The 25,304-nt window shown below is 39.3% G+C and overlaps 1 protein-coding gene across 2 annotated transcripts in view; it reads right to left on the reverse strand.

The window, feature by feature from the left end:
• The window catches only part of GABRB2 (gamma-aminobutyric acid type A receptor subunit beta2), a 181,339-nt gene extending 161,716 nt beyond the window's left edge, over positions 1-19,623 (reverse strand). The window contains exons 1-4 of one of the 2 annotated variants that reach the window (XM_072873379.1): positions 19,286-19,623; positions 18,215-18,447; positions 18,000-18,091; positions 16,960-17,027 (exon numbers count right to left, since the gene is read on the reverse strand). In XM_072873379.1, coding sequence (XP_072729480.1) covers positions 16,960-17,027; positions 18,000-18,091; positions 18,215-18,291 — 237 coding nt within the window. In that variant the 5' untranslated portion in view covers positions 18,292-18,447; positions 19,286-19,623. Of the gene's footprint in view, positions 1-16,800; positions 16,880-16,959; positions 17,028-17,999; positions 18,092-18,214; positions 18,448-19,285 lie in introns of those variants that run through there. The other variant, XM_072873380.1, reaches the window with a different exon arrangement.
• Positions 19,624-25,304: the final 5,681 nt, after the last annotated feature.

Raw genomic sequence — 25,304 nt, forward strand, 5'->3', positions numbered from 1 at the left:
TTTACTTAAAAAAGGAAGGTGAGGGAAAATTCAAGTATATATTCTACTTATGTAGCCCAAACAACAGCACTAACAGCACGTGGTTTCTCCTATTACAAAATTACATATTATATATCCATCTTTACCAAAGAAGCTAGTCACACAGCCATATACACTGGCATTCTCTTCTAGAGCTTCAAAATGACACAAGTTCCTCCAGCCTATAAATATATAGAGAGAGATATATACACACTACTTCATCTCTTCTCTATTTTGAGTGTGGAAGATGCATTGATATATCAACATTCAGAACAAATGTAATTAAAGGCTTATTGTATTCATCCTCTATTAATTTCTTGCTTCTTTTACTATGGCTCTCTTTCATGGCCTCTAAAACTTCATCTTTTAAGTATCAGTTGGTCCAGAATTCAGTGATCAAGGAGAGATGACCATGGGATTGAAAAGACCCTATTTTTCCATAGTATCTGATAGCACCATGTTGTTCATTTTTGGACTTAGCCTTGGATCCCAGGACAAGTTACAGGAACCATCATTTAACTTTACCTTCCATTACAAAAGCTTAAACTACTGTGGTTTGTTACTTGTCTTGATGACCATTCAGTTATTTGGAGTAAGTTATAAAAGGAACAGAAAATCTGAAACTGGACAATTGCTTCCTTTCGCTATCACCTCATTGGTTTCCAGTTTCCTAGTGTGGCAGTCTGTATCCCAGGGCCAAAAATTTCAAAGCCAACATGTTCTTCTCTTCTGCCTCCCTGCACTCAGAGATGTGCCTGCTTAGTTCTTAACCCCTTTTCTGTCTTTTCCTTTGTATAAACAGACATTGTTGTTCCATTTGTTATCCTTCTCACAAACCTTATGCACAGAACAGTGCAATTTGCTGTTCCTCTCTCACCTTAGGATTCCTAAGTGAGAATCCTCCTCAAAACGAAAGCTTGTCTTAACAATATTAGCAGTAAAAGACCCACAGATCTAATAACCATGGACTTTATTTGGAGAATGAGTACAGAAAAGGTCCTGATTATTACTAACTTCTGCAAAGTAGGTTCAGCTTTTGGCACAAAAGATAACCGTATGTGAAGGTCTGCCCTGATACGAGGCTTACATCCTTCCCCTGGAACACACTGATCTTAAAAATCAGTAGATGGAAAGCTGCATTCAAAAACACTCTCAACAATTCCAACCCACAGGCTACACTAATGAACAGCAACCCCAAGATTTACCAGTTCACAGCTTCTTACCAGGGTAGTCAAAGATTGTTTTTGTCTGGTAGTAAAAAAAAAAAAAAAAATATCAGTCTTTGTGCAGCTAATTCTCCAACAGAGCTTCCTTGAAGATGCCAATTTATCCCCTAAATCCTGCTTCTTGCACAGCAGGAAGGCAGAATGCCTTCACAGACAACAATCAGAATTTGCCTCCATGCTTCTTTCTGTATGAGCAGTATCTTGGAAATACCCAAGAGGAGAACGAGGGAGAAACAAAGGAGTTCACCACCGTGGGACAGAAGGGGCTGCTTAAGGGAAACCACACAAATGTGGTGCCTCAGAATTTTTTGTCCACTTCCCTTTTCTATTATGCTTCTGTGATGTATTGAGTGAGAAAAAAAAATGCCACAAAATACTAATTTTTTATACCTTTAATAAAACATTTATAAATGACTCATCGAAAGTTTTTAGTGAGCCTTAAAGAAGATCCTTGACCTTCCACAACACTCCTAATATTAGTTTAAACTTTCTGCCTTTCGCATGCATTGCGATCTTTTTGCATGCTTCTTTGTCAATGACTTTATGCAAGTCAATCACCTTTTACAGAACATTTTTTCCTCCATGTTTCAATGCTTTTTTCTATAGTATTGTGTTTCTTCAAAAATTAAACAAAACCAGACCAACCATCTCTCTTGGCAAGCCAATTTGAGTAATTTACTTCTCTCCCAAGCAGGATAAAACCTTTAAAAACTGTTAGCCTCGCATTTTAAAGATATCTTACACACATCTGAATCAACTGACACTAACAAAGACTTTCAAGGTTTGTGATTACAATTTGCATTTATTTGTGGGTTAAACTGTTTCATATATTTTACTTTCTTTCACAAGTCTGAAAAGTTGCCATTATTAATTCACAATTATATCTCATTCTCTACAATCTCAGATTTTCCCAGAGTACATCTTGTAAATATTTGGTTATGACTTCACCTAGGATTCTATTCTGTTGGTAGAACTGATGTTGTGTTATGTTTACCAAATACAAGTGATCCTAAATAAACTTAGAACATGGGCTTCCAAAGCCATAGCATCTAGGTTGAAGTATCCTCCATGGTTACTCTGGACACTCCGTCACTTTATCACTTACTGTATGTTCCTGTATGCTAAGGTTTAGTATCTAAATATATCAAAATGGAGGATCTCAAATATAAATAGTCATTGTTTATATAATATTTCACAGCCTTTGGAACACTGTGCACGTATGTATTTGCAAATGAGGTATCAAATTCCAGTATCTGTCAAAAATTTGTCTGGGTACTGAGTAACTCTATTCATTTCCACTCAGATTTCAACATGAGGTCTCACATACATTATGTTCTAACTTCCTGTTCTGAAATAAGAGTTTCATAAATATATTTAAAGACTCCATAAAGAATATACTCTCAATTTATTATTGAAGAATATTTGAGTAACTCAAAAAATCTAGAAATGGGGTGGCCCTAATAAAATGCATATATATTGCACTAAAACCTGAAGATCAGTTGCAACTTAGAAGATAGCCTAAATAACATTCTCCTGAAACATAAGTAGATGAGATAAGAAGATTTCAGAAGCAAGACTGCCTTCAACACACCACTGTGCGAGCCACCACTTACAGACGACTGTAATTAGCTGCAACAGTAGCAAGGAAGCCCTTCTGTCCCCAGTAGGTGACAAGGCCCTGTGTCTTTCATGGAAACCGAATTGTCAATTCCACAAACACAGCCTCGCCTTACAGACTGCCTCTTCTTAAACTGATTTAAAAAAATAAATAAATTTACACACACACCCCCAGAATATTAGTCTCAACACTATGTACTCAATGCTAGCCATTGAACATATCTTAGATAATTGCTTACACTGACACTAGCGTTAAAAAAAAAAACCACACACCAAAAACCCACCCAAAAACACAAAACCAAAACAACCACCACCACAAACCACAACCAACAACAAAACAGTAAAAACTCCATGTCAGCCTGTCTGCAAAAGGAATAATGATTGATCCCAGAAACTCCAGCCACAAGTGTTAATCAACATAAAAACCAAACATTTCAAGTCAGAAAGCCTCTTTCCCCCAGAGAAACATATAAAATATAAATATTAATTCCAACAAAAACAAAGCCACCCGTACATTTCTGATCTCAGTGAATTCAACCCATGGGACACTCCAACTAGAACCACTCAAGTTTGAAGCCATTTTATTATTTTGTAAAAATAAGGAGCCATGAAGTGATGCTTCCAAATAACCACAGCACATGTATTTTTAAAAGTTTCTTGGAAAAGAATATTCTTGCAGAAGATGGTTGGTAAAATCAGTAGGCATTTAACAATGCAACCACCACATTCATGATATCTGCCCAATAAGCACCAGAATCACTTGATTGTAGCACAGGCATATGCTGGAAATAGATGTGCTAGAGATCTCAAATATATACTGAAAGTAAGGCTGAAATTGTAAGGTATAGTTTACACATTAATAACATATGCAAATCGCTAAATTTATGTGGTCTTCCCTATTGTACTGACCACAGTGTCTGGTAAAGGTACTAGACTAAAACAACATTTTATATAAACAACCCTCGATAGTTTAAAAAAAAAAAAATCAGTTAAACTATAATCTGAAAGAAAAGAGAGGAATCACTTCTAGAAGTGAAATTACTCTCTCCCATTTCAAGCCACAGTATAGGCTCTCTATTGTCAAAAAAATTACTACTAGGCCATATTCTGGCAATCTAATACAATCACACAGAAACAGCTAAACACCATTACCTTGATGATGCAGCACATAAAAACTTAAAGACTTGAGTCCTTCTAGGTTCACAAATGCAAAAAATATTTAAGCTGTGCAAAATAATTTCTTATGATACATTACCATATGACTATATGTACCACCATAACTAAATAAAAAAATTTAATACATGTAAATACTGACACAACTGCTGGAATGACTTTTGCTCTTACTGCCTTTGTACCGCCCGCATATCTGAATATCACAACTATGAGAAATGTAAAACAAAGTTTGTTTTCATAAACTAGCATAAAACTCCATGCTGCTATACTATAGGACCAGACCTACTTCCATATGTGCTTACTCCTCTCACGTCCCCTTGTTCAAGATTTTGCCTTTCTGCCTTCCCAAACCAAGCTTTCCTCCTTGTCACCTGCTTTCTAACTAGGCCTAAGGAAATAAAAAACAGCAATTAAAGTGTGATCTTGCTATATGTCTACACAGACAAGAATGTCTGGTTTTTTTTTTTTTAAAATAGCTATCGTTACTTAAGCTCAACTGTAGTTTTCCTTACCTTAAAGGTAGGGAAATAAAAAGGCAAGGAAAGGTTAAGGGATACATTTTTGAGGCAGAAAGATTTCAAGGCAAAAATCAAAGTTTAAGATAAAAATCTGAGTCATACAAAAATAATTCAATTTGCCTATTCTGTTGATATGTTACAACACTATTTTCCTGATTTGCCCATCAGATATACAGAATTATTTTTCAATTTGTGGAAAACAGTTTGATTTCAAGCTTGAGTAAGCAGTCTGTCATTTATCATCTGAGCTATGAAACAGCATTAATTTCTCTATTAACAGTGCATTAATAGTATTAATCTGTTAAAAAATATTTAATATTCAGTTCCCCATTACCTAAGACAGGGAAATGCAAATATTGGCTCACCCCTTTATTTCATAACTAAGGCGACCCAAACACAGTTCCTTCCCATTTAAGATATCATTCAAAATAAACAAACAAAAATATTTGTTTAGTAATGAAGTCATGCATTTATGATGTAGAACTCCTGCCATGCATTTCTCACTCCTTCCTTTTCTCCCAAGGAAGGATCAACTAGACTTATAACCTTTCCAATGAAATCATAGTGGTTCTTTAAGAGTAACATCAATCATCATTTTCAGCCCTCCAGTATTTATACTACTAAAAGTTTTGACTAATATTGGATCTGAATCTTGGTGCTGTGGTTTAAACACATTACTTCTCACATTACATCCTGCAGTTCTGAACGGTAAATTTCAAAGTGGCAGAGGTAGACAGAGACTCCACACCAGCCAAACAACACAGTGACATGTTTCTTCTGACAGCAAATGGTCCTCAGGCACAGAACTCTGACAAACAATTTTCAAAAGCCAAACAGCAATTTTACTACTGAGTTACAAACAGCCACAAGCATACGGGGATTCACTTCTAAGATGGTGATGTAAGAGTGGTGGTTGTTATGTCATTTGTCAAGAAAGGCACAGCAGAATATGGACCGAAAACAAAATAAAAAAAAAAAAAACCAAGCCACACCAAACAAACCCAAACCCTGAGAGCTGTGGTATCTTAGTAGACAGAACCTAAGAAAAGTGGAAATATTAATCTCTCCAGCTAAATATTATTTTGGTTTCTAACACCTACAAAGATAAAAAGGTTGTGTATATTGCAGTCAATATATTACTTAACTATAAGGATATGATATCCAGTCTAAAAAAAAAAATTATGCTTTTCCCAATATAATTTGCTAATGGATACTGAAAGGAATAAATGCAAACTATTCAAAATTACAAAAGAAAAATGAACAATGGTTTTACCTGCCACTAGTACTACATGCTCCATTTGAAAATGTTCTTTGGTACGAATTACTTAATGAGAAAACACATATACATGCTCTCCGTTTTCAAAAAGTTTAACTTGAGATAATTTAAGTTACATAAAATATGAAATACTTCCTTACAAAAACCAATTGTTTCCCCATAAAACTGATTAAACCAAAACCTTGTTGTATACAAAAGCAGCAATTTTGATTGAAATCTCTCATTCTGAATCTTTACTAAATAATTGCTGCCTTCATGCTTTAAGAAAACTGTTTAGTCATCATATTATTGTAGCATAGATGTCTATCTCAAGTGTCAAATTCCGTATCAAAAGTTTATACCTCGTTGTGTTCTTAAAAAGTCAATTCAATTAAAAAGTTAATCAAAATTTAATTCTACACTTAACTTTGCCTTACCATCTAACTTACCCAAGATGATTTTATGAGTCAAAACAAAAAGGTTCATTTTTATTCATTTAACGCAAAGTAAAAAAGGATGCCAGAAAGATATTGATGTAAACTGATGTCTTCCATTTATCAACAGGCAAAGTTTGGCCCTGGTAAGAACCACATGAGCCTCCTAATGCTGCCTCACCAATGCATTGGGTTATGGTACAGGCTCAAGGCTAAGACTAAGACAGTACGCTCTTCCTATGACTGGACTCGTCAGCTTTTAAATATCCTTAAATAGAAGCTGCCACCAAGGTGTTATGACTTCCCGGCAACAAAAACTACCACGTACCTCCATTCACTTCAAAAGAGCACCTATTGCACAGCAACAGTTTTGGAGACTACTACCCTGTCCCCACTCATGCTTAATGTCTGAGACATTATAGGAGTCATCTTGTATTGCATTTCAAGTCATTTAAGTACCCACAAATCTTCTGTGAAAACAGGGCATAAATAGCCTCAGTGGAAAAATCAGCATCAGATTTAGACCTTTTAAGACTTCAAAACAAGTCTCGTTTGGGACTTGAGCTCACAAAAAAGCACTCTGCAAAGCCTATGCACAGGGGTGGGTACTTTTAACTGCATTTTTTAATGCAGCCAGTTAACTAGAATTATTATAGATTTCTCTGTAAGTGGTCACTTGTGTCATATAATAGTAGATCAATGAAAATTGTATTCATTTCTAGGCATTTACACTAACAAGAATGATTATAGTTAAGGGTCTCCTGGCATTTCCATTACAAATCTATTTTTCAGGGACTTCTACATCAGCTATAATAATATATTTTTGGCTGAAACTTGATACAAAACATCTTAGCTATGCTTAAGCCAGTAAATGTTCCTACACCTTTGAAAAGGCTTCTTTCAAAATTGAAAAAAGAAAGTAATTTCGCAAGTCATTTTTCTATCTACTTAGGTTGTTAAGCATTTTATCACGAGCCACCTAAGGTAGCATATGCTACAAGATATGAACATTACATCTCTAATTCTATTAGGGATGGAATTCCTAAAAGCATCTCACATTGCAAAATGTCAGTGAAAAAGAACAACAGGACAGTATAACGGATTGAGCGTTCACATAAATTTTAGGAAGATTTCAGACTGATTAAAAGGCTTCTTTGGTCATTTCTGGACTTACATGATTAGCGAAACAATGATGCAATTAGTTGCAAAATGCTGCTTTTCATTTGTAGATAGCATGTGCATATTTGTTTAATCCTATTTCCTTCTTCCCCATATGTTATCTAAAAGAATAAATCATTTCATAATAAGGAATAATAAAAGAGTTACACTCCTAAATTATTCAATTTAGAAACTCAGTCTACTGGACCTTCAAACTAATTTTATTTTACTTCAATTTTATGACTCCTTCAGTGCACATCTTGTCAAACATGGATTAACATTGTTACTCTAACACCCTCAGGGGGTGTTAGGTAACCTTCAGTTAGCTAACCCTAGAGTAACCCTCAGGGAGTTACTCTAACACCCCAGCAGTCCTTGAAAGAGGAAAAAAAAAATTTCCACAATGCTCTACAACTCCTTTGGAGCTGCAGGGTCTATTAACTCAAAACTACACTTTATAAGAGAAACAAATATGGCTTACACAATGCACCCTAACAACTTCTGGACTATTGGGTAATAACTGTTATGCAAATGACAACACATATTCACCCTTACAGACCATAAGGAATCAACAATATTTCACTACTTTTGCTAAATGGATGCAATGAAGTATGGGGTTTTTTTGTGTTTTTTTTTGTTTGGGTTTTTTACAAAATACCTTTTTTAAAGGCCTATACAGAAAACAAACAAGTTTGAGCACTAATTGTACTCAATTGAGCAGAAAGGATCTCTGTTCCAAGTATTAAAAAACAATTTAAACTTCCATTAAAAAAAAAATCTACAATAGAAATTAGGACCAGATTTTCAAAACAGCTCTGCATCCATGGCAGTGAATAGTTTTTCAAAAGGCTTCAGTATCTTATTCAGATACTTATTACATGTTTTAAGAGGTAGTTCTCACTGAGAAAAAAATACCTGCGGTTTCTTGAAAGCAATAGGAACTTCTGGCTACTTCACAGCCATACGCAATGGAAGTTTTTTACCCCATTTTTCTCCAAGGGTCCTATCTAAGAAAAATATTTAGGGCATTTTGCACATTAGGGCCCTTTGCCCTATGTCAATCAAAAAACAACTTTTCAAGAAAATTGTCTGTGATGACTCATCTCTGGAAAAGGTTACATTCACAAGTTTCTGCCATTTTGACTACTTAGTTTCCCAATTCCCGACGATCCATACTGCACTTCTTTTCAGGATGGAGCTGCTCCAGGTCAGCAGGCATGTAGTTCCTACTTAAGCCCATTCAGACAGGTTTACAATATTTAAATCTCATGAAAAAGTAGATGAAGCTAGTATGCTTAAGTCATGCCTAACATAATAGCAAGTCATGGCTACTGTAATTCAAAAACATTTCCAGCAACAGAGGAGAAGGTAAAGGATGTGTTGGCAGCCTTTCGTAGGTTAATTCATTACATGAAAGACCTCTGTTCCTGGTCCTCTGCAACCTGAATACTTCCACTCACAACCACCATAGGCTAAGCTATCTAGAATAGAGGTTCACTGCACCCAGACTACTATGCAGCAAAGAATTCAAAACTCATGATCACAGAAAGGAGACATTCAAGAGCAGCAATCAGGACACTCAACCATGAAGGCAAATTCTGGGTTTTAATCCATTTTCACTGAATTGCTTAGTTAATGGAAATGCCTATTCATTAAAGAAAAGAAAGAAGAAATAGTCCAGAGAGCAGGTACTGGAACAAGGACTTTCCACTTCAAGCAGCTGGATTTTTTTAATAGGCATTCGTTAGGGCAATTTAATATACTACCCCTATCCAAGGCCAAAACTTCCTGTAATTTTTTCTTCTACTTGTTCAAAATTTATAGAGCTGAATCTGTCTTTCAGCATAATCACAATGAATCAGTGGTTTGTCTATAGGAAAATCCGTGGAAATACTCTGAACTGCCATATCTACTACAACAGCACACACTTGAAATGCAAAAATGCATCTCAGAAGGGTTGCTTTTTTTCCCCACGTAGTTAAATTCTTATTACTTGAAAACTAACAAATAAATCCCTCTGTCAGTATTTACAGAATAAAAATTAATAGGATTTAATCTTGATGTAGATACGCAAAAAGCAGCTCAAGATAGACAGAAATAGCACAGTCCCCTTGTTCTTTAAGTCTGGGGACATGGGAAGAGCTCACACTCCAAATGCTTTATCTGGCCTGTAATAACCTACGTTAAATATGATCTCCAAATTCTATATTCAGTTGCATACATGTCAACCTCCTGAATGTTAAATGTCTTTTTGTATTTAGAACAGAAATTTTAGTTTTGATTGGGAAGTATTTACATACTTATTTGCAAAACTCATACAAAACAGACACATGCAGTAGATGTGATTCCAAGTCTGGGAGAATCTTTGCATTGATTAGCTAACTTGAAAATACTTAGCCAGACAATTTGCATGCAAAGATCTTTGTAGGCAAAGCCTATGAAGTGGGAGCACTACTACTTCACAACCTGGCCTTCAGTCAGGTAAGACTATAACTGTAAATATGCCCACCGTATCGCTATTCCTACAAGGCTTGTGTTATACTAGCCATTATACATCCATTGTACATAGCACTGCTGTCAAGAAATGTGACCAGGGTGGGAATCCCCGTAGAAGCATAGTAAGAGTAATTACAATAAAGCACAAAGGCTGCTTCTGTCCTGTTTATCTTTTTGTCAACACACAGTATGCCTACAATTTTAATGTAATTATACAAATTCATTTATTTTTAAATTACAGATTGCATCCACCCATAGTAGCCAATTTTTCAGTGTTAATAACTCAAGACATCTGACTATTTCTAAATTTCTTAACTCTAAAGACAAACAAGATGCTATCTTCCATTACTTAACACAGGCATTTCAAAGATTACCTCATGGATGAGCGCCCTCCTTTGAAATGAAGGGACTAAATCTCGCTTACCTAATTCATACAAGCACTTGCAGAGACCTACAGCATTAACCACTAAAAGCCTACAAGGAACTTGGATTACTTCTAGAAAAATAAAAGAATTATTACTATGCAAGACTGTACTTCACCACAGTTTAATACTAAAGGCTCTACTATAAACTTTGCAGAGAGCTGCACAGGATGTAAAGGTAAAAAAGAGGGAGGGAGAAATAATAAGGATTTAGTCATGGTGCACTGACAGACTTTAGAATCACTAAGAAGCACAAATACGACCATTGGAACAGCTTAAACTTGTAACAAGTTTGTAGAGCACAACAAAGAATAAAAATCTTTCATTCTACTACATGGCTCATCTATAAAGATTTTATGTGATTTTTAATAGAGAAGTTATGAAATAAAGCTCCTATAGTAGGAGCTCACAAAGTACACTTTGTGTTCATTCCCATGCTTTAGCACCAACACACTGTCCATAAAACATATTAAAGATAAATATATCTTTTCTTCTATGGCAGGAGCCAAATTACTTAAGCATTTATAGGTCAAGGCTTTCTAAAAACAAGGAGGCAATAATTATTAATTCAGTTTTACAAATCACCTCCAGGGCAATCTCTTTAAATTACTGACAACCATCCACTGGTCTGCCAGAGTGAACGATCACTTTGAAAAATCACCACCGCCAATGAAACAAGAAGATTTTCTACTGATTAAAGTTTTGGAACACTGTAGCATACCAAAAGTGCAATGCAATTAATAAACCATTTATATTGACCTTAAAAAGAAACAACAAGAATTATGTCACGCTTCTATATAATATAGATACACATAATATATAAATATACGTAATATATTATTGCTTCTGAACTAGCTTATAAAAGCAGTTAAACTCACTACATTCCTGCATATATGTTCTAGAGAAATCATTTCATACTGTGGCTACATATATTCTAGCAAAACCAACATGAAAACTTCAATCCACATGTAGCGTACCAATAGGAATACTTGCTTTGGTCCCCAAGAATATACATTTTACTTGAACACAGGAGCTCTTATTTATTTTTACATACCTTAAAGCTAAGAAAGGAAAACACATGAATTAGAGACATGTAGTAACAAGAAATGGAAATCCATACTAATGTAATTTACTCCAGTTCAAAAATAAAGGTCTTGTGATGTTATCCCAGACAATAACTGAAGGTGAAACAGGGCTTTCAGTAAAAAAAGTTCTCACTTCTAAGATATACATCACCTGCCCTGCACTCACAGGAGTCTCTGTAGACACTTCAGTATGAGTCAGTAGCGTACAAGCACAGTAATTTGGCGAGAGCCAAATTCAAACTGTCCGCTGAAAATTGCAATTCTGTGTGAAGAAGCATATGCATCTATAACACAGGGGAAACAATAAAACCAACGGTCTCTAGCAGCAAGAAGTATTTAGGATTAGGGAAGCAACACCTTCCCAATATTTCTAATATTTCCTTTTCAATGCATTTTCAGTCCTGTCCTCTCCTTATTCTCTCTATGGATCATGTACAGCAACATGTACAACTAGAATGGATTGACAAAAGAAGATACTGCTGACAGGAACCATTTTCCTCACCTCTTTCTGTACCAGTGTATATAGGCCACTTTTTCCTGTTCTACAATTTTCTTTCTCTTCATTTTTCTTTACCAGGACTTTTCCCTTGAGTTTTCTGGTTTGGAACAGCTCCACCCACTTAAACCACTTTTCCCTGGTTTAGTGTTCCCTAGTTCCCTGTTTAGTGTTCCCTAGTTTAAGTGGTACCTGGTTCCCTGGTACCACTTAAACCCCATTTCTTTTTATATCACAAGCCATCTCTTCCCTTTTCACACAAAGATAATTGCTGCTACTTGAGAGGTAGCCACACAGCTCCCATTGTTTTCATAATCTAAACCTATGTCTCTTCAGCTTTGTTAATGTCCCCTACCGAAAATACCTCAAGAAAACATGAGAGATTTAAAAAAAAAAAAAACAGTAGTGGGTCTCTAATCAAAAGCAACTGAAAATCAGAGGTCTATCAGCAAATTACAGCTGTGCCTGTACTTTTTTTAGACTGAGAATATTCTGATCTATGAGTATTATACTCACTATTTTATGGAACTTTGGCATACCTTGAATATAGAAGTGAAATATAATATAAAAAAAATTTATTTTTTTTTTAGAGCTTTGAAGTTACTACATTCTGTTGTGTAAAACTTGGCATACACTAATAAGTAAACCTTTCCCTGATAGATGATAACAGCTCCTTTGTTTCTCCAACTCCCACTTGATGGAATGATTATGCACTCAATCAACCCTAATGGCTCCCACTAAGACAAACCAATCTATTATATCTATTTAACTCCATGTACACATACTGAGTCCATGTGCCAAAATCTGTACAATGATAAGCAAGCAAATACTTTAAATTCAATAAACTGTTCAGATTCCTCTCTGCAGACCCCCAATGACCCACAGTATGAATAGTTATATTTAATTAAATAGATAACCCATTACCTCAAAAAGTATGTATTTTCTGGGTAGAAAAATATATCCATGGAACATTTCTCTCTCTTTTCAAGACATCCTGTACTAGAATCCCAGAATAGCCACAGACCAAGGAAAAAAAGAAGAAAGAAAATGTTGACCTATTTAATAGGGAATAAGCCAATACATTGAAAGCTACCACATGACTGACATTATCCATAGAAATCCTCATGTCTTATCTAGATAGATCAAATACACAACATGTTATGCAGAATCTTCAGTGGTGTCTAGGGAAAAAAAGTTTATTTCTGTACTTCTTAATGAACCTGTACCAATTTTTTAAAACAGTTTGAGGGAACTGTTAGGAGGAAAGGGGAGAAAATTAGAATGGAGAACAGTCTTAGTTGCTGTGTTGTCAAGGGGTCTACTCCAATAATTAACTAAGGAGATGAAAATGTGGAAATGTGATGACCCAGCTAGCACTGGTTATTAAAAAAAAAAAAAAGGAAAAAGGAAAAAAAGAAACAAGAGACTATTAAGCTCTCTGGAAATATTATTTTTACAATGAGTGGTCAGTATTAAGGAAAAGGAAGTTAAGAAGAAAATTCAAGTACAGTAAGAAACACCTGGAAACTATCTTGAGAACATTGCATTAGACTCACTGCAATACAGCTAATCTTATGTAAGATCAAATTCATTAGCCCAGGAAAACTATTTTAGTAGCTTTCACACCTCTCCATGTTCGTTTTCCATTGTTAACTGAATAAAAGAAACCTTAAGAAAATCTACAGTATATATGCACAAAGCATACACTCAACAATACTGCAGGGCCCGGTCCAGAGAGGTGAGTGGAACTGGCCATAATAATTTTTGTACTGCATAAAATAATTATCTGATGTATATTATTTCTTTGCAAAATACAAAAAAATGAGTCCAAATATTCAGGACACTTGTCAACAACCACATATGCCTGAAAGCTCTCACTTTTCTCACGTGCATTTGCTGCATTCCCCAGAGCTGGAAAGAATTATGTTCACAAGTACCAGTACATAGAAACCATTTTTGAAAACTAAGATATATGGCAGTTTAAGTTTCTTACTACAAAAGGTTAAACAGCTTACAGTGTCAACTCTGTTGCATACAAGGAATATTTGGAAGGCAGCTGTAAAGGCTGATACACTATGAGTTTGTTATGATGTGAAGTATTTATCACCTCTTTAAGAATTCAAAGTCAACAATAATATTCGTGAACACCCTACACACACATTTACTTTCTTTAACAGTGACTCTAAATTCTCCTGTTCAACAAAGTAAAAACTTTGATGATTTACTTCATGACACTGGAGACAAGCCTTCTGCCTGCATAGCAGCACAAATGCATATGGTAGATGGAATGTGTCAACACTGGAAGAGAAATGTAAGTACGGTAATTTTAAAGTAAGTTAACACTGGAATTAACAGAAGTGATCTCAAACTAAATAACTATGATAGTTTAGCCTTCCTCCCAAAGCAAGATTTTGATCCCATTAATGTCCATACATGACCCCAGGCAACTATTTGCCTTTACCTCAAATCAGTGGTGTTTGCCATAACTACAGGCAAAGCAACAGCAAGCCCATGGCTCAGAAAATAGGTCCGTAAATCCAAAAGATTCTTTCTGTGTCTCATTATCTCAGAAGGCTTTGCATCAGATAGCATTCAATGGTATTCCTCCTGGTGACTTTGCAAGGAAAAAGTTAAGGCCTTGTACACTAAACATTTTGTTGTCTGCTTGCATGTGTTGCTTCTCATTTATTTCAGGCCTATCAGGGTATATCAGTACTTGTTACTCTATATAGATCATTGTAAAATGAACTGTTACATGTTACATCTTGCAGTTAAGCAGATTAAGAAAATAATCTGTTTGGAATCTCTCCTGAAATTGCAAATGAAAAAAATATGTAAAATGAATGCCTGGTTTTAAGAAACAGGTAGCTTCTTAGAGTAAAATAAGCCCAGAGCTTAAATGCTTTAGGCAAATGTGTGGGACAAAATTGCCTCTACATTTCCTGCCCTCCCCAAGGAGTTCTGCAGATAGTCTGAAAAGACTTTTCTCACAAAGGTCAAACATTTCATTATAGAAACACAATAAACTGACTACAGAATACTAAAAAGAATATTTAGTTTTATAGTTTGTAAGTGTCGAATCACAGTATCCTGATATGCCATCACCTTTAATTAGAGACCAAATTTCTAGAAATCATTGAAAGAAGCAAAGAAAAGAAGATTCACAACAACCTTCATGATCTTTTCTTTTCACAAGAAAATAAAAGATTTGGTACTACCTTCCAGTTTTGAAGAGATGTGAGGATATAACACTGAGCTAGTAGATCACAGTTCCATCAAGAAAACCCTCATCATTCCCACATGGCTCGTGGCTGTCTAAGAAATAACTCTGTACATCCATATCTCTCCTACCCATAGTTCTTTTAATGAAAAGCAAGTGGTTTAAAATACAATGCAATTTTCTTTCTTTGTACTTAAAGCTCCTGAAGGTAGAATACTAAATTACAAGTTTAGTGAAATAATGTTTGGAAGCCCATTTTAGCCACTTAGAAATATTTCACAAGTAATGTTGCTCAAGGTGAAATTATTCAGAGTTTTCCTGGTATCTTGAAAAAGAGCAGTATCGAGCTCTCTGTCACTGAGACCACCCCCCCCAGTAATGTCATCCTCAGATTAGGCCAAGGGCTATATTTTACATTATGAAAAAGCTCCTGTACATCACACAATGCATCCAGTTTGAGAACAAGTGTTTGCCAATTCATTCAATGCAACATGTCTGAGAACCCAAACATGCCACTGAGAAATTAAACAAAATATTTTCATAGTAGAATATTAACACAACTGATAACTTTCAAAATATTATTTTCAAATGCATGATTATAGCTACAGCAGTATCCCTAAAAATCATGTTTGTGTTTAGAAAGATGTTTCCTTACAACTTCTTCAAGAATAAGTGAAAGTTTGTTTCAAACAACAAAATTCTATCACTAGTAACAAATATTTCACAAAAACACATTTATTTTGTATCAGTTGCTGCTACCGTGCTTCAGTGTCTTTGTCCTTCATGTATAAACACCTAAGAGTATTGGCCAAATTCTGTGTCGTTAACCAAGTAAGTTAAGATAAAAACTTCGAAACTTGACCCCAAACAAGAAAGTAAATGTTAGAAAAGTTTAGTCTAAACCAAGAACAGCTTCTTCTACAGTATGAATCTGAGACTTCTCCAATTTTCTCCACACTTCATTAGCCTCCAGGTAATGAAAACGAAACATAGAAACTGTTGAGTTACTAAGCTATGAACATTCAGCAATTGAGCACAGTCAGTTCAAACTACTTAGATAAGAGACAAACGTCTTGAAAAATTAAACTTGTAAAATCATTGACTTAGTCATGACCATCCAAAACAGTGTCAGCCTACAAAAAAAATCGGTAAGCTCTGGATACACGCAGAAGTAAAAACCGCTTTTTTTTGTTTTTAATCCAAAGTGCAGTGCTAAGACAAAACGGCGAATTATTTTTTTAATATCACAAAAAAAATTAAAGCAACAAAGGCATAAAACCAGGTTAGCCATTGAAACCTCGACTTCGCTTCCCCACGAACCCGAAGAGGTGGAGCCGGCGGGGAGCACGCTGCGCCCGCCCAGGCGGGGCGAGGCGCGGCCCCGCGGGCCGGGTCCGCGGGAGCGGCCCCTCCGCGCGGCACCCCGCGGAGCGGCAGCGCGGCCAGGTGGCGGCGGGCTGCCGTGCGGGCGCACGGCCGGCAGGGGGCGCCGTTGCTCGCGGCAAGGCCAGGCGGCGGGGCCGTGCGGGCGGGCAGCGCCTGGGGAGCGCAGCGCCTCGGGAGAGCTGCCGCAGGAACCAGCCCCGCGGCCGGCGCTCTCGCCCCGGGGCTCCCACGTCCCCCGACTCCATCGCTGTGGGGGGTACACACGACCCTCCTCCCGCCCCCTCCCCCCAGCAGACCTTCTAGGAGGCGGCGTGCTCCGCCCCGGCGGCGCTCCGGGGCGGGAGGCCGCGCCGGGTCCCCGCACGCCCGCGAGCACCGCTCCGCCTTGGCAGGGGCGGGGGAAGCGACAGCCACCCCCTCAGAGAGCAACCAGCCCCAAATCCCTAAATACTCACCATATTGACTTCTGAGACCATATCTATACTGGCAATGTCTATGTTCATGCCAACAGCCACTGGGGGACCTGCAAACCAACAAGATGGTCCGCAATGTGATCTCCAAGAACTTAACTCATTCTTACCAGAGTTAGCAGGACTAAGCGTAGAAATGAAACGACGTTTAAACAAAAACAGAGTCAGGCGGAAGGCAAGAAGTGTTCCCCACACCCTCCCTCCCAAAAGCAGGCTCCCACCGATCCGCGGGGAACGCGCGTTTGCACCGGATTCACCCTGTGCGCCCCCCGCCAGCGGTAGCTGTGTTTTATGTAACACGCACACACGTGCTAACAGCGGGGCTCTCCGCGCTCCGCCGACGGATGCGCACCCGGAGAGACCAGGGTGGGCAGCGGCTCGGGGCCAGCCGGGGTGTGGGGGTGCGGGGGCTCCCCCGCCTCCCACGCCGGGAAGCGCGGCGCCGGCCTCCGCGACCCGGCTCGCCACCCCCGGCTCGCCACCCTCAGCTTTGGAGGAAGGGGCAGCCCAGGGGACGGTGGCCAGTGAGCCCCAGAACGGGGGGGGGGCGCAAGGGGACACCCACAGCGAACACGTCCGAAATAAAAAAACTACTTCGAAGTGGGAGCACGCAGGGGGTTAAATGACATTTTCGTATCAGTTAACAGCACATCTTGTACTCAAAAATAGTAACTGTGATCACAGGCACATTAGGCTGAGAGGAACAAACGTTGGGTAAACTTAAGAGATTCGCATCTCGATAAAACCAGTTAAACAAGGGTTTAATTACAGGTTAATAAAGTATCAGCACACACACAAAATGAGGGACCGATTACAAATATGCAAGAGATTTACGTGATCGCATTAGGAGCATCCTGTGCTAAGAAAATTGAGTAACAATGGGCTTAACTTTGGATCAGCTTGAGAAAATGGCAACACACACCCCCCAAAGCAACAGCACCCACAACACGTTCAAAAACCACACGCACACTAAAGGTACACAGCCCGGATATGTCATCTCTCTTATTCAAAAGCAGTCAAATTACCTCCAAAATCTGGCCTCAAGCGAATGTCATAGCCCTTCAGCAGTCTATCCACAGTCTCTTTTACCAGTGACATATTACTAGGGTCATTGACACTAAAGAAAAAAAGAATAATACCGTATTATTTCTTATTTCTCACACCCAAGCTGTACGTTCCTCTCAGCGGCAGCATGCAGTGCAATTCAAAGTAAAGCAAAAGAGATACCTTCACCACTTACCTCTGTGCACACACCACAGCTATTATTAAAGGGAATGACCAAATCCCAAAGTAACCCTTTTTCCGGACTCTCAGCATCCCTTTAGCTTTTGATATGATTTAGGGTTTCAGTGAAGAGAACAAGAGATCCAACTTATTCTGGCCAGTGCAGTAATTCTAATGTGAAGCGCATGCGCACGGCGTACCACAACATCAAAAGGAGCAGTGGTTGCTGCTGGAGATGGAGCAAATTTCCTTGCCAAAAAAAAAAAAAAAAATTAAAGGGGAAGAAAGAAATGCATTATTTAAAAAAAAAAAAAGTCATCCACAGGAAAATCGAATATATTTTTGTTGTCCTTTTTGTTAGTATAGAATATAAATCACAGTAAGGAGAGAAGTTTCAGGAGTTGCAGGGTACAGCGGCTTTGCAACCTAGTTTAAGGGGGGGCGGGGGCTGGACGGACTCAGATTAGACAGAGGGGGAATAGGTTAAAAAGGGGAATGCACAGTGTACGTGTGGTGCCAGGGGCAGGTGGGGGGGAAAGGGGGCAGCTTAACTTTTTGGTCCCTGGAAAGAACCGCCTGAAAGCGAGGCGAGGTGCGGGCAAAGGAGCCGGAGCTTGCAACGGGGGCGGGCGGTGGGGGAGGAGGGGAGATGGGCGCCCAGTATTTCTCACGAAAAAAAAAAAAAAAAAAAACCACGAAAAAATGATGACGAATAGTTTCTTGTAAAATGGGATTAGGCTGTTTCCTTCTTTACTGTGCTGCCAGGCGCTGTTCCAGGGGCAGAGGCACTGGGGATGGGAGGGGGTCGCCAGCTGCCGCCGCCGGCTCCCACAGGTCATTTGCTGGTGCTTGAGGGGCGGGCGCGGAGCCCCCGCGGCCCCACTCCCCCCTGGCCGGGCCCGCCAGCGCATTTTTCATATATCGACTGATGTTTAACCCAAGGATGCAAGTTCCTCAGGTAGAGCTAAGCAGGGCCACGGGGCTTGGGGGGGGGGGGGGGAATGGGGAGGAAAAACAAGCTTTTAGTCAAGGCAGTCAAGCTTTCAGTGACCATCCAGATCCGGTGCAGGTTCATAAGCCCACTTACCTTCGTGGATAAAACACCCGAGCTCTTCAAATGCAGCGCGTGATCCAATTAATGCCTCGGAAGAAACCGGAGACGAGCGGACAGCTGATTTGGGGATGCTTTGAGTGACATTTAAATGGTAAGCAGAGAAAAAAAAAAGATAGAAAGGAGAGAAGGAAAAAAACCAAAACCCCGAAAAACAACAAACACCGGAGTTAAATTATTCCTCGCAAATCTGCCCGGTGCTCGTAGCTCCTTTTACACCTCCACCACCTCCTCCTCCTCACGCACATACCCGCTCGGCCCCGCGGATCTGTGCTGCTTCACCGAGCGGATCTGGGCGTGCACACGTTCTCAGCCGGCCCGGGCTGCGCGGGGAAGGGATTGGGAACACTTGGGGCGTCAATTAACAAAAGAAATATTTAACTCGCTGCAGGAGGCTGGAGGAGGAAAAAAAAAAGGGGGGGTGGGGGGAGGGACAAGGGTGAGGGTGTTGCACAGAGAGCGAGGCGAGCTGGAGAGCCTGCTCGCTCCCCGGCACAGCTCGGTCCCGCACGCACGCGGCTGAGGCGCTCCGGAGCTCCCTGCCCTGCCGTCCCCGGGCCGGGCCGGGCCACCGCCTCCTGCCGCCGCGCCTACTTCGCGGAAAGCGGAGGTAGCCGCCTCTCGGGGCCGGGGGGTGCCCCGGGGCGCACGGCTCAGAGCCCAGACGCGGGCACGCCCTGGCCCGGGAGCAGGAGCAGCCGGGAGGGGTGCAGGGCCGGAGGGTGGCTGCCCGGAGAAAAGGATGAGGCGACGGCGGCGGCTCCCCGGGACGGGCGAGGAAGGAAGGGCTGAGGTGGGGGCGGGCAGAGAGGCGGTGGAACGAAGCCTCACCTGGGGGAGCGGCGGGGCGCTGCCCCCAGAGACGGCAGGGCTGCTAAAAAAATAAACAGCAAAACCGTAAAACAGCCAACAGCCCCGAAAAGCAGGCAGCCATTTAATACGGAGCGGCAGCTACCTTGGCTGGAGCGCTGAAGAGCGGGGAAGCCCCGCGACGAGCACCGCAGCACCCACCTGCCGCTGAAGCGGGGCCAGGGGAGTCCCCCGCCCGCTACGGCGCGTCCCGCCGGCGGAGGAGCGGCCCCCCGCCCGCCGTCCTGCGAGCCAGGCACCCTGGCAGCATTTCCAGCGGGACGAGCAAATCGTGCCCCCCTCTCCCCCCACTGTCAATGCCTTAAAACACCACACTGTGCCTTTGAAATCAAGTAACTGCTTGTCTTTTTGCTTCCAGGAAAAAAAAAGAAGGACATCCTTTTGGGGGGCTGGAGGGAATTCACCAAGACGTATTTTCACCACCACCTCCCATTTGTAACAATTGGAATTACACAGAGGGAAACAATACACTTTTCCAGATGAAACAGGCAAGATTTTGTGTGTGATGAATATAAAATGTCTCATTTGCATATTCAAAAGAAAAAAAAAACAAACAACCAAGTTAAAGAACGTTTAAGCATTTGTTAAAATTACAACCCCCTGTTTTTCAGCTGTCCGTTCCATGGCTGATGTTACAGAGCCACTCTCTCTGTTCACCAGGGGCGGTTTCTGTTCTCACACAGCTAGTCTGCTTCACTGCCAAACCTCTTGAAATATAGCCCTGAAAGGAAGATGGTGGATACTCTGTGCAGTGAATCATTTTTACTTTAGAAGTATAATAGGCACTTTTTTTTCCTCCTGCAATCATACAATAAGAACAGGAGGTCTCAAGGTAAAACACTTCAATCCTGCACTGTGAAACTCACCTGCAAGTGCTAACTTGGGAGTACATCTGACACTCCTGATTTCTGAGCTGTTTCTGAGTCTCTGCTGTTAATTACCATTACACCACAGAAATGTTTCATTCACCATGTCTGAGTATGAACCAGACATCAACAAGAACCTGAGGCTGAAGGCTGTTTATATTCAGTGCTGGACTGACAAGAATTTTTGATTTACATATCAACATAGAATCAGCGTCAGAAAAGTACCATATTTCCATGAGAATGTTAGAATAGTACACCCAAAGAATTCTATCTAGCATTTGTTCTCTGACCTGGTGTATGCACTAATCATCAGGGAACACTCGTTCTGGGCCCAGAGTACCACTGTGCCATGTGTAGTAAAACCTGCTCTCAGTCTGGCTATTCCAGCAAAAAGGAATGGAACATATCTCAAACAAATTCAATACATATGGGTATCATGGTGCATTATGCGTGGAAAATTAATGTATATCCTTGGGTTTCGGAAGTGTAAAGGTTCTCAAGTCATGCTTGGGATCATCTGCATAACTCATTATTTTTGCTGGCTGTAAATGCACCACTGTCTAAATGGGTCCATACCACTAACACTTCCTTACCACCATTCCAGGCTCTGGGTGCCCAAACAAGTCTATGTGATAGGGGTATCATCATTATATACTGACATAGAGTACAAAGCCATACAATCCTTTTCCTTTTGCAAATGGTTTCCTGCTTTGCTATACAATTTTGACAGTACCACTTTTTCTCTGACCACAGGGTTCTGGTCTATCTCTGTCATTCAAAATTTCTCAGCACCTTCAAACTCTCCCATTTATTTTAAGCAACTTGTCAAAGAAATTGTTCCCCTCTTTTTCTCACTTGTGTCTGTGTGTTTGATTGAAAAGGAGAGGAAATAACTGGTGTGAACACCAGTATTGGCAAGATGCAGAACTGTTCATGTAACATGTTTAAGGATTGCTATGTAAGATTTTGGGTGTCTTACAATGGAGAAACAACCTGGTTCCCAGCTGGATATGATACTTCTAGCTCTAAAAATATCTCAAATTTGATTACAAGTACTATGATCTTGCAGAGAAGCCAGCAAAGATGGTCATATTTTTAAATGCCAATTGCAGATTATTTTGATTCTTGGCTTTCAAGTTTGAGGAGTGCAAAAGAATACCCCCAAAAATTGAAATACTCTAAATTAATGGTCCACAATCCTTGCTGACCAGCGTGTGACTCTATGTAAGAAATGGGCTATAAACAACATCATTCTTTGCTTGTCTTGTCAACCCTTTACTGTAGCAATACATACCTGTCATCACAAGCAATATCCCAGGCCATGTACTGAGAACTGCTCTAAAGTGGTTTTCAAATGGTTTGCTGTAAATGTATAGATTATGCAAAATAAGGTTTCAGATGGAGTAAGAATGTCAAGATAGGTTCTCAAGTGACCCAATCACTCAAGTCAATAGGGACAGAAGAGATGCTGATTTATGCTAGCCCAAGAACAGTAGTCCTGTGTCACAAGTCATGTGAGTAACAAGTGCAAAATCCCACTTGAAAAAAAAAAAATTATTTTCACTGCACTTCAACAGGCTGGTATGAATACAGTTCTATGAAAGTGATGTTTCCTGAGTTTTTGAGCATTTGGATAAGATGGAGTAATATCAGAAACACTCAGATGAGAGTTGTTTCCATGTATCAGATAAGATTTTATTCTCTAATTTACAAAAGTATGTTAGTAATAATTTATTTTGATACATGATTTCCATTTCCAACTCCTGTAAAGCTATAAATTCATGTAAAATAAAACATAGTCAACTCTTTCAGAATTTTCCTGAACAAAGTTTCAATATACTTTATCTTGGTTTCACTTGTCATTTTAGGTCTTCAGATCTAGTATGCCACAGTCCATGCACCACACACCATCCCATTAGCAATCAGCCTGTCAGCATAAAGACCACTGTTACATCACACACACAGAAAAAAATATTCATGCAGGTGTACCTTGATTCTGCTTTTCACAGGCAATGGAATTCACTTTTGCATAGTGACAATCTTCTGGGATTTACAGGTTCATATTAGCTTCAACTATTGTATATCTAGAAGAATCCAAAGTGGTAAAGCTATCAACAAAAGCAAGAGTGTATGATCTGCCAATTATACTGCTCTTGGCCCTTTAAAAATATGAACTGATCGGTATCGTACAGAAACTGAGTCTGATAAGTTGCTTAGGAAACAAGTACCACTTGATACGGCATGAATTTCACTTAATCGCAGGAGAAGAGCAAATGGGAAGGGCAAGTAATAGTCTCTTACTGGTTTACATCCTTATGTAGGACTTTATTTGCTGCAGCTCATATTTTTTCATTCTGTGACTCACTGCATGCCATTCCCACAGGGTTAAAACACTATAGATAAGAATTTACCCCAGATCATGACCTAGGCTGTCGTTTATGAGTCAAAGACCTGCTGTGTCTTTTAACAAAAAATCTTTTGTGTAGCTTGGGATCAACAGATCTTAGATGTATATTGAGGAAAGTCTTTTAATGTGACATTGAATTACAGATTTAAGAAAAAGGAAGTAGAAGGTTGTGCGAGACATCCACAAGTGCTTTGATTGCAGACAATTGTTAGCAACTCAATGGGGACTGGAGTGAAATACAAAATGTCTGGCACCTAGAATTATGATAGAATGAAATCTAAAGTCCTCTTATCAAATCAAAGCACCACAAAAAGCCCTATTTCCTTCAAAGTGGTGGAATAAATTAGTTTAACAGCCATATAGACAGCAATTTTTGAATTCCTCAATTTTAGCTACATTGGCACTTAGATAGCTAGGAAGTATCTACAGTGTATGCATCCTTTGATAGGAAGGCAGGGCAGGGCACAAGAAGTCATTGCATAGGGTAAGGATAGTAAAACACTTAAAACACAGCACAAAATGTACACCAAGATTATGTCACTCTGTGTCTAAATCTCCTCCATGCTTTTGTGTAAGATTCAGCCCTGAAAGCAGATTGCAGAAACACGTTATTAAATTAATGGAGTGGCATTTGTCTGCATCAATTGATTGCAGGATTTGGTCTTCCTTTCTAAGCTCTCTTGGACAGAGAATTGGTTTCCTAAATATTTTATATTGGGTAATACATTCCAGAATACTGCTATAAACAATATCTGAGGGTTCTAAAACTGTTAGGTTGGAAGCTTTTGATGAAAAATGAAAATTGTTTTCTTTTTAAAGCCATTTAGCTTCAAACATCAGTCTTGGGTTTGGTATAACTATGCAAGTTTTAAGACTAAAATGGAAATCTGCATAGTTTTAGCTGGATTTTTCTTAGCTGGAACGACTTCACTACTTCAGAAAATTCTTCCTCGTTATTACCACCACCTTGACCAGGTGAGGGCACAACAGTGGGAAAAAAGAAGTAAGAACCGAGACAGGAAAAGTAAATAAGTAAATTAACAGAGCATATGAACAAGTAGTGAAGGGGGGAAAGAGGAAGAATAGTGGAGGCAAGTGTTATGCCATGGTGCAATGAAATATGAAGAGAGGAGAGCCATTTATTTAACAGGGACTCCAAAAAAATAAATTACCTCTTATTTAAACTAACATGTAAAATGTGAAACAGTTGTTCTATCTCAGAAATCAAACACAGTTCCTACATCAATTCTTTATTCTCTAGACAAAGGGAGATTACTGAAAACTGATCACTGAGACTCCTGACCTCTGTGATACCAACTATCAAATAAGTTTTGATCCAGATGAAATATTTTGAGACTTAAAACTTATTTTTCCTGTAAATAAGGAAACATCACAGGATACTTTTAATCTAACTTGCCATTTGTAGTTGTAAAATATATTTTCGCATGAAAAATATCTTAATAGAAGTAAACAAAACCCAAAGAAACCAACTGTGACCAGCATACAACAGCCAAAGCATAATCAGTGGATTCTATTTTAAGAATGCAAAATATTTTACATGTTTATTTTAAAAGATACCAGTATTATGCAATGCACTTTCTAACTCAAACAAGCTCCTTATATCTTCTGGTAAACAATCATCCAGGTTAAAAACTTAGTAATAGAAAGAGTTCAAGGAGAAGTGCTATCAATGGATATAAGCAATACTTTGCTCTCCAAGCAGACTTTTTGCAGTAAGAACTACGAGAACACAAGTTTGTGTCTTACTGTAAAACAGATTACAGCTGTCCTTTTATTGGTGTGCTAGAAAGGAAGATGAAACTGCTTTCTGCAAACGTATAACGCTATTACT

This window comes from Ciconia boyciana, chromosome 9, assembly GCF_034638445.1.
Source record: "Ciconia boyciana chromosome 9, ASM3463844v1, whole genome shotgun sequence".
Taxonomy (NCBI): domain Eukaryota; kingdom Metazoa; phylum Chordata; class Aves; order Ciconiiformes; family Ciconiidae; genus Ciconia; species Ciconia boyciana.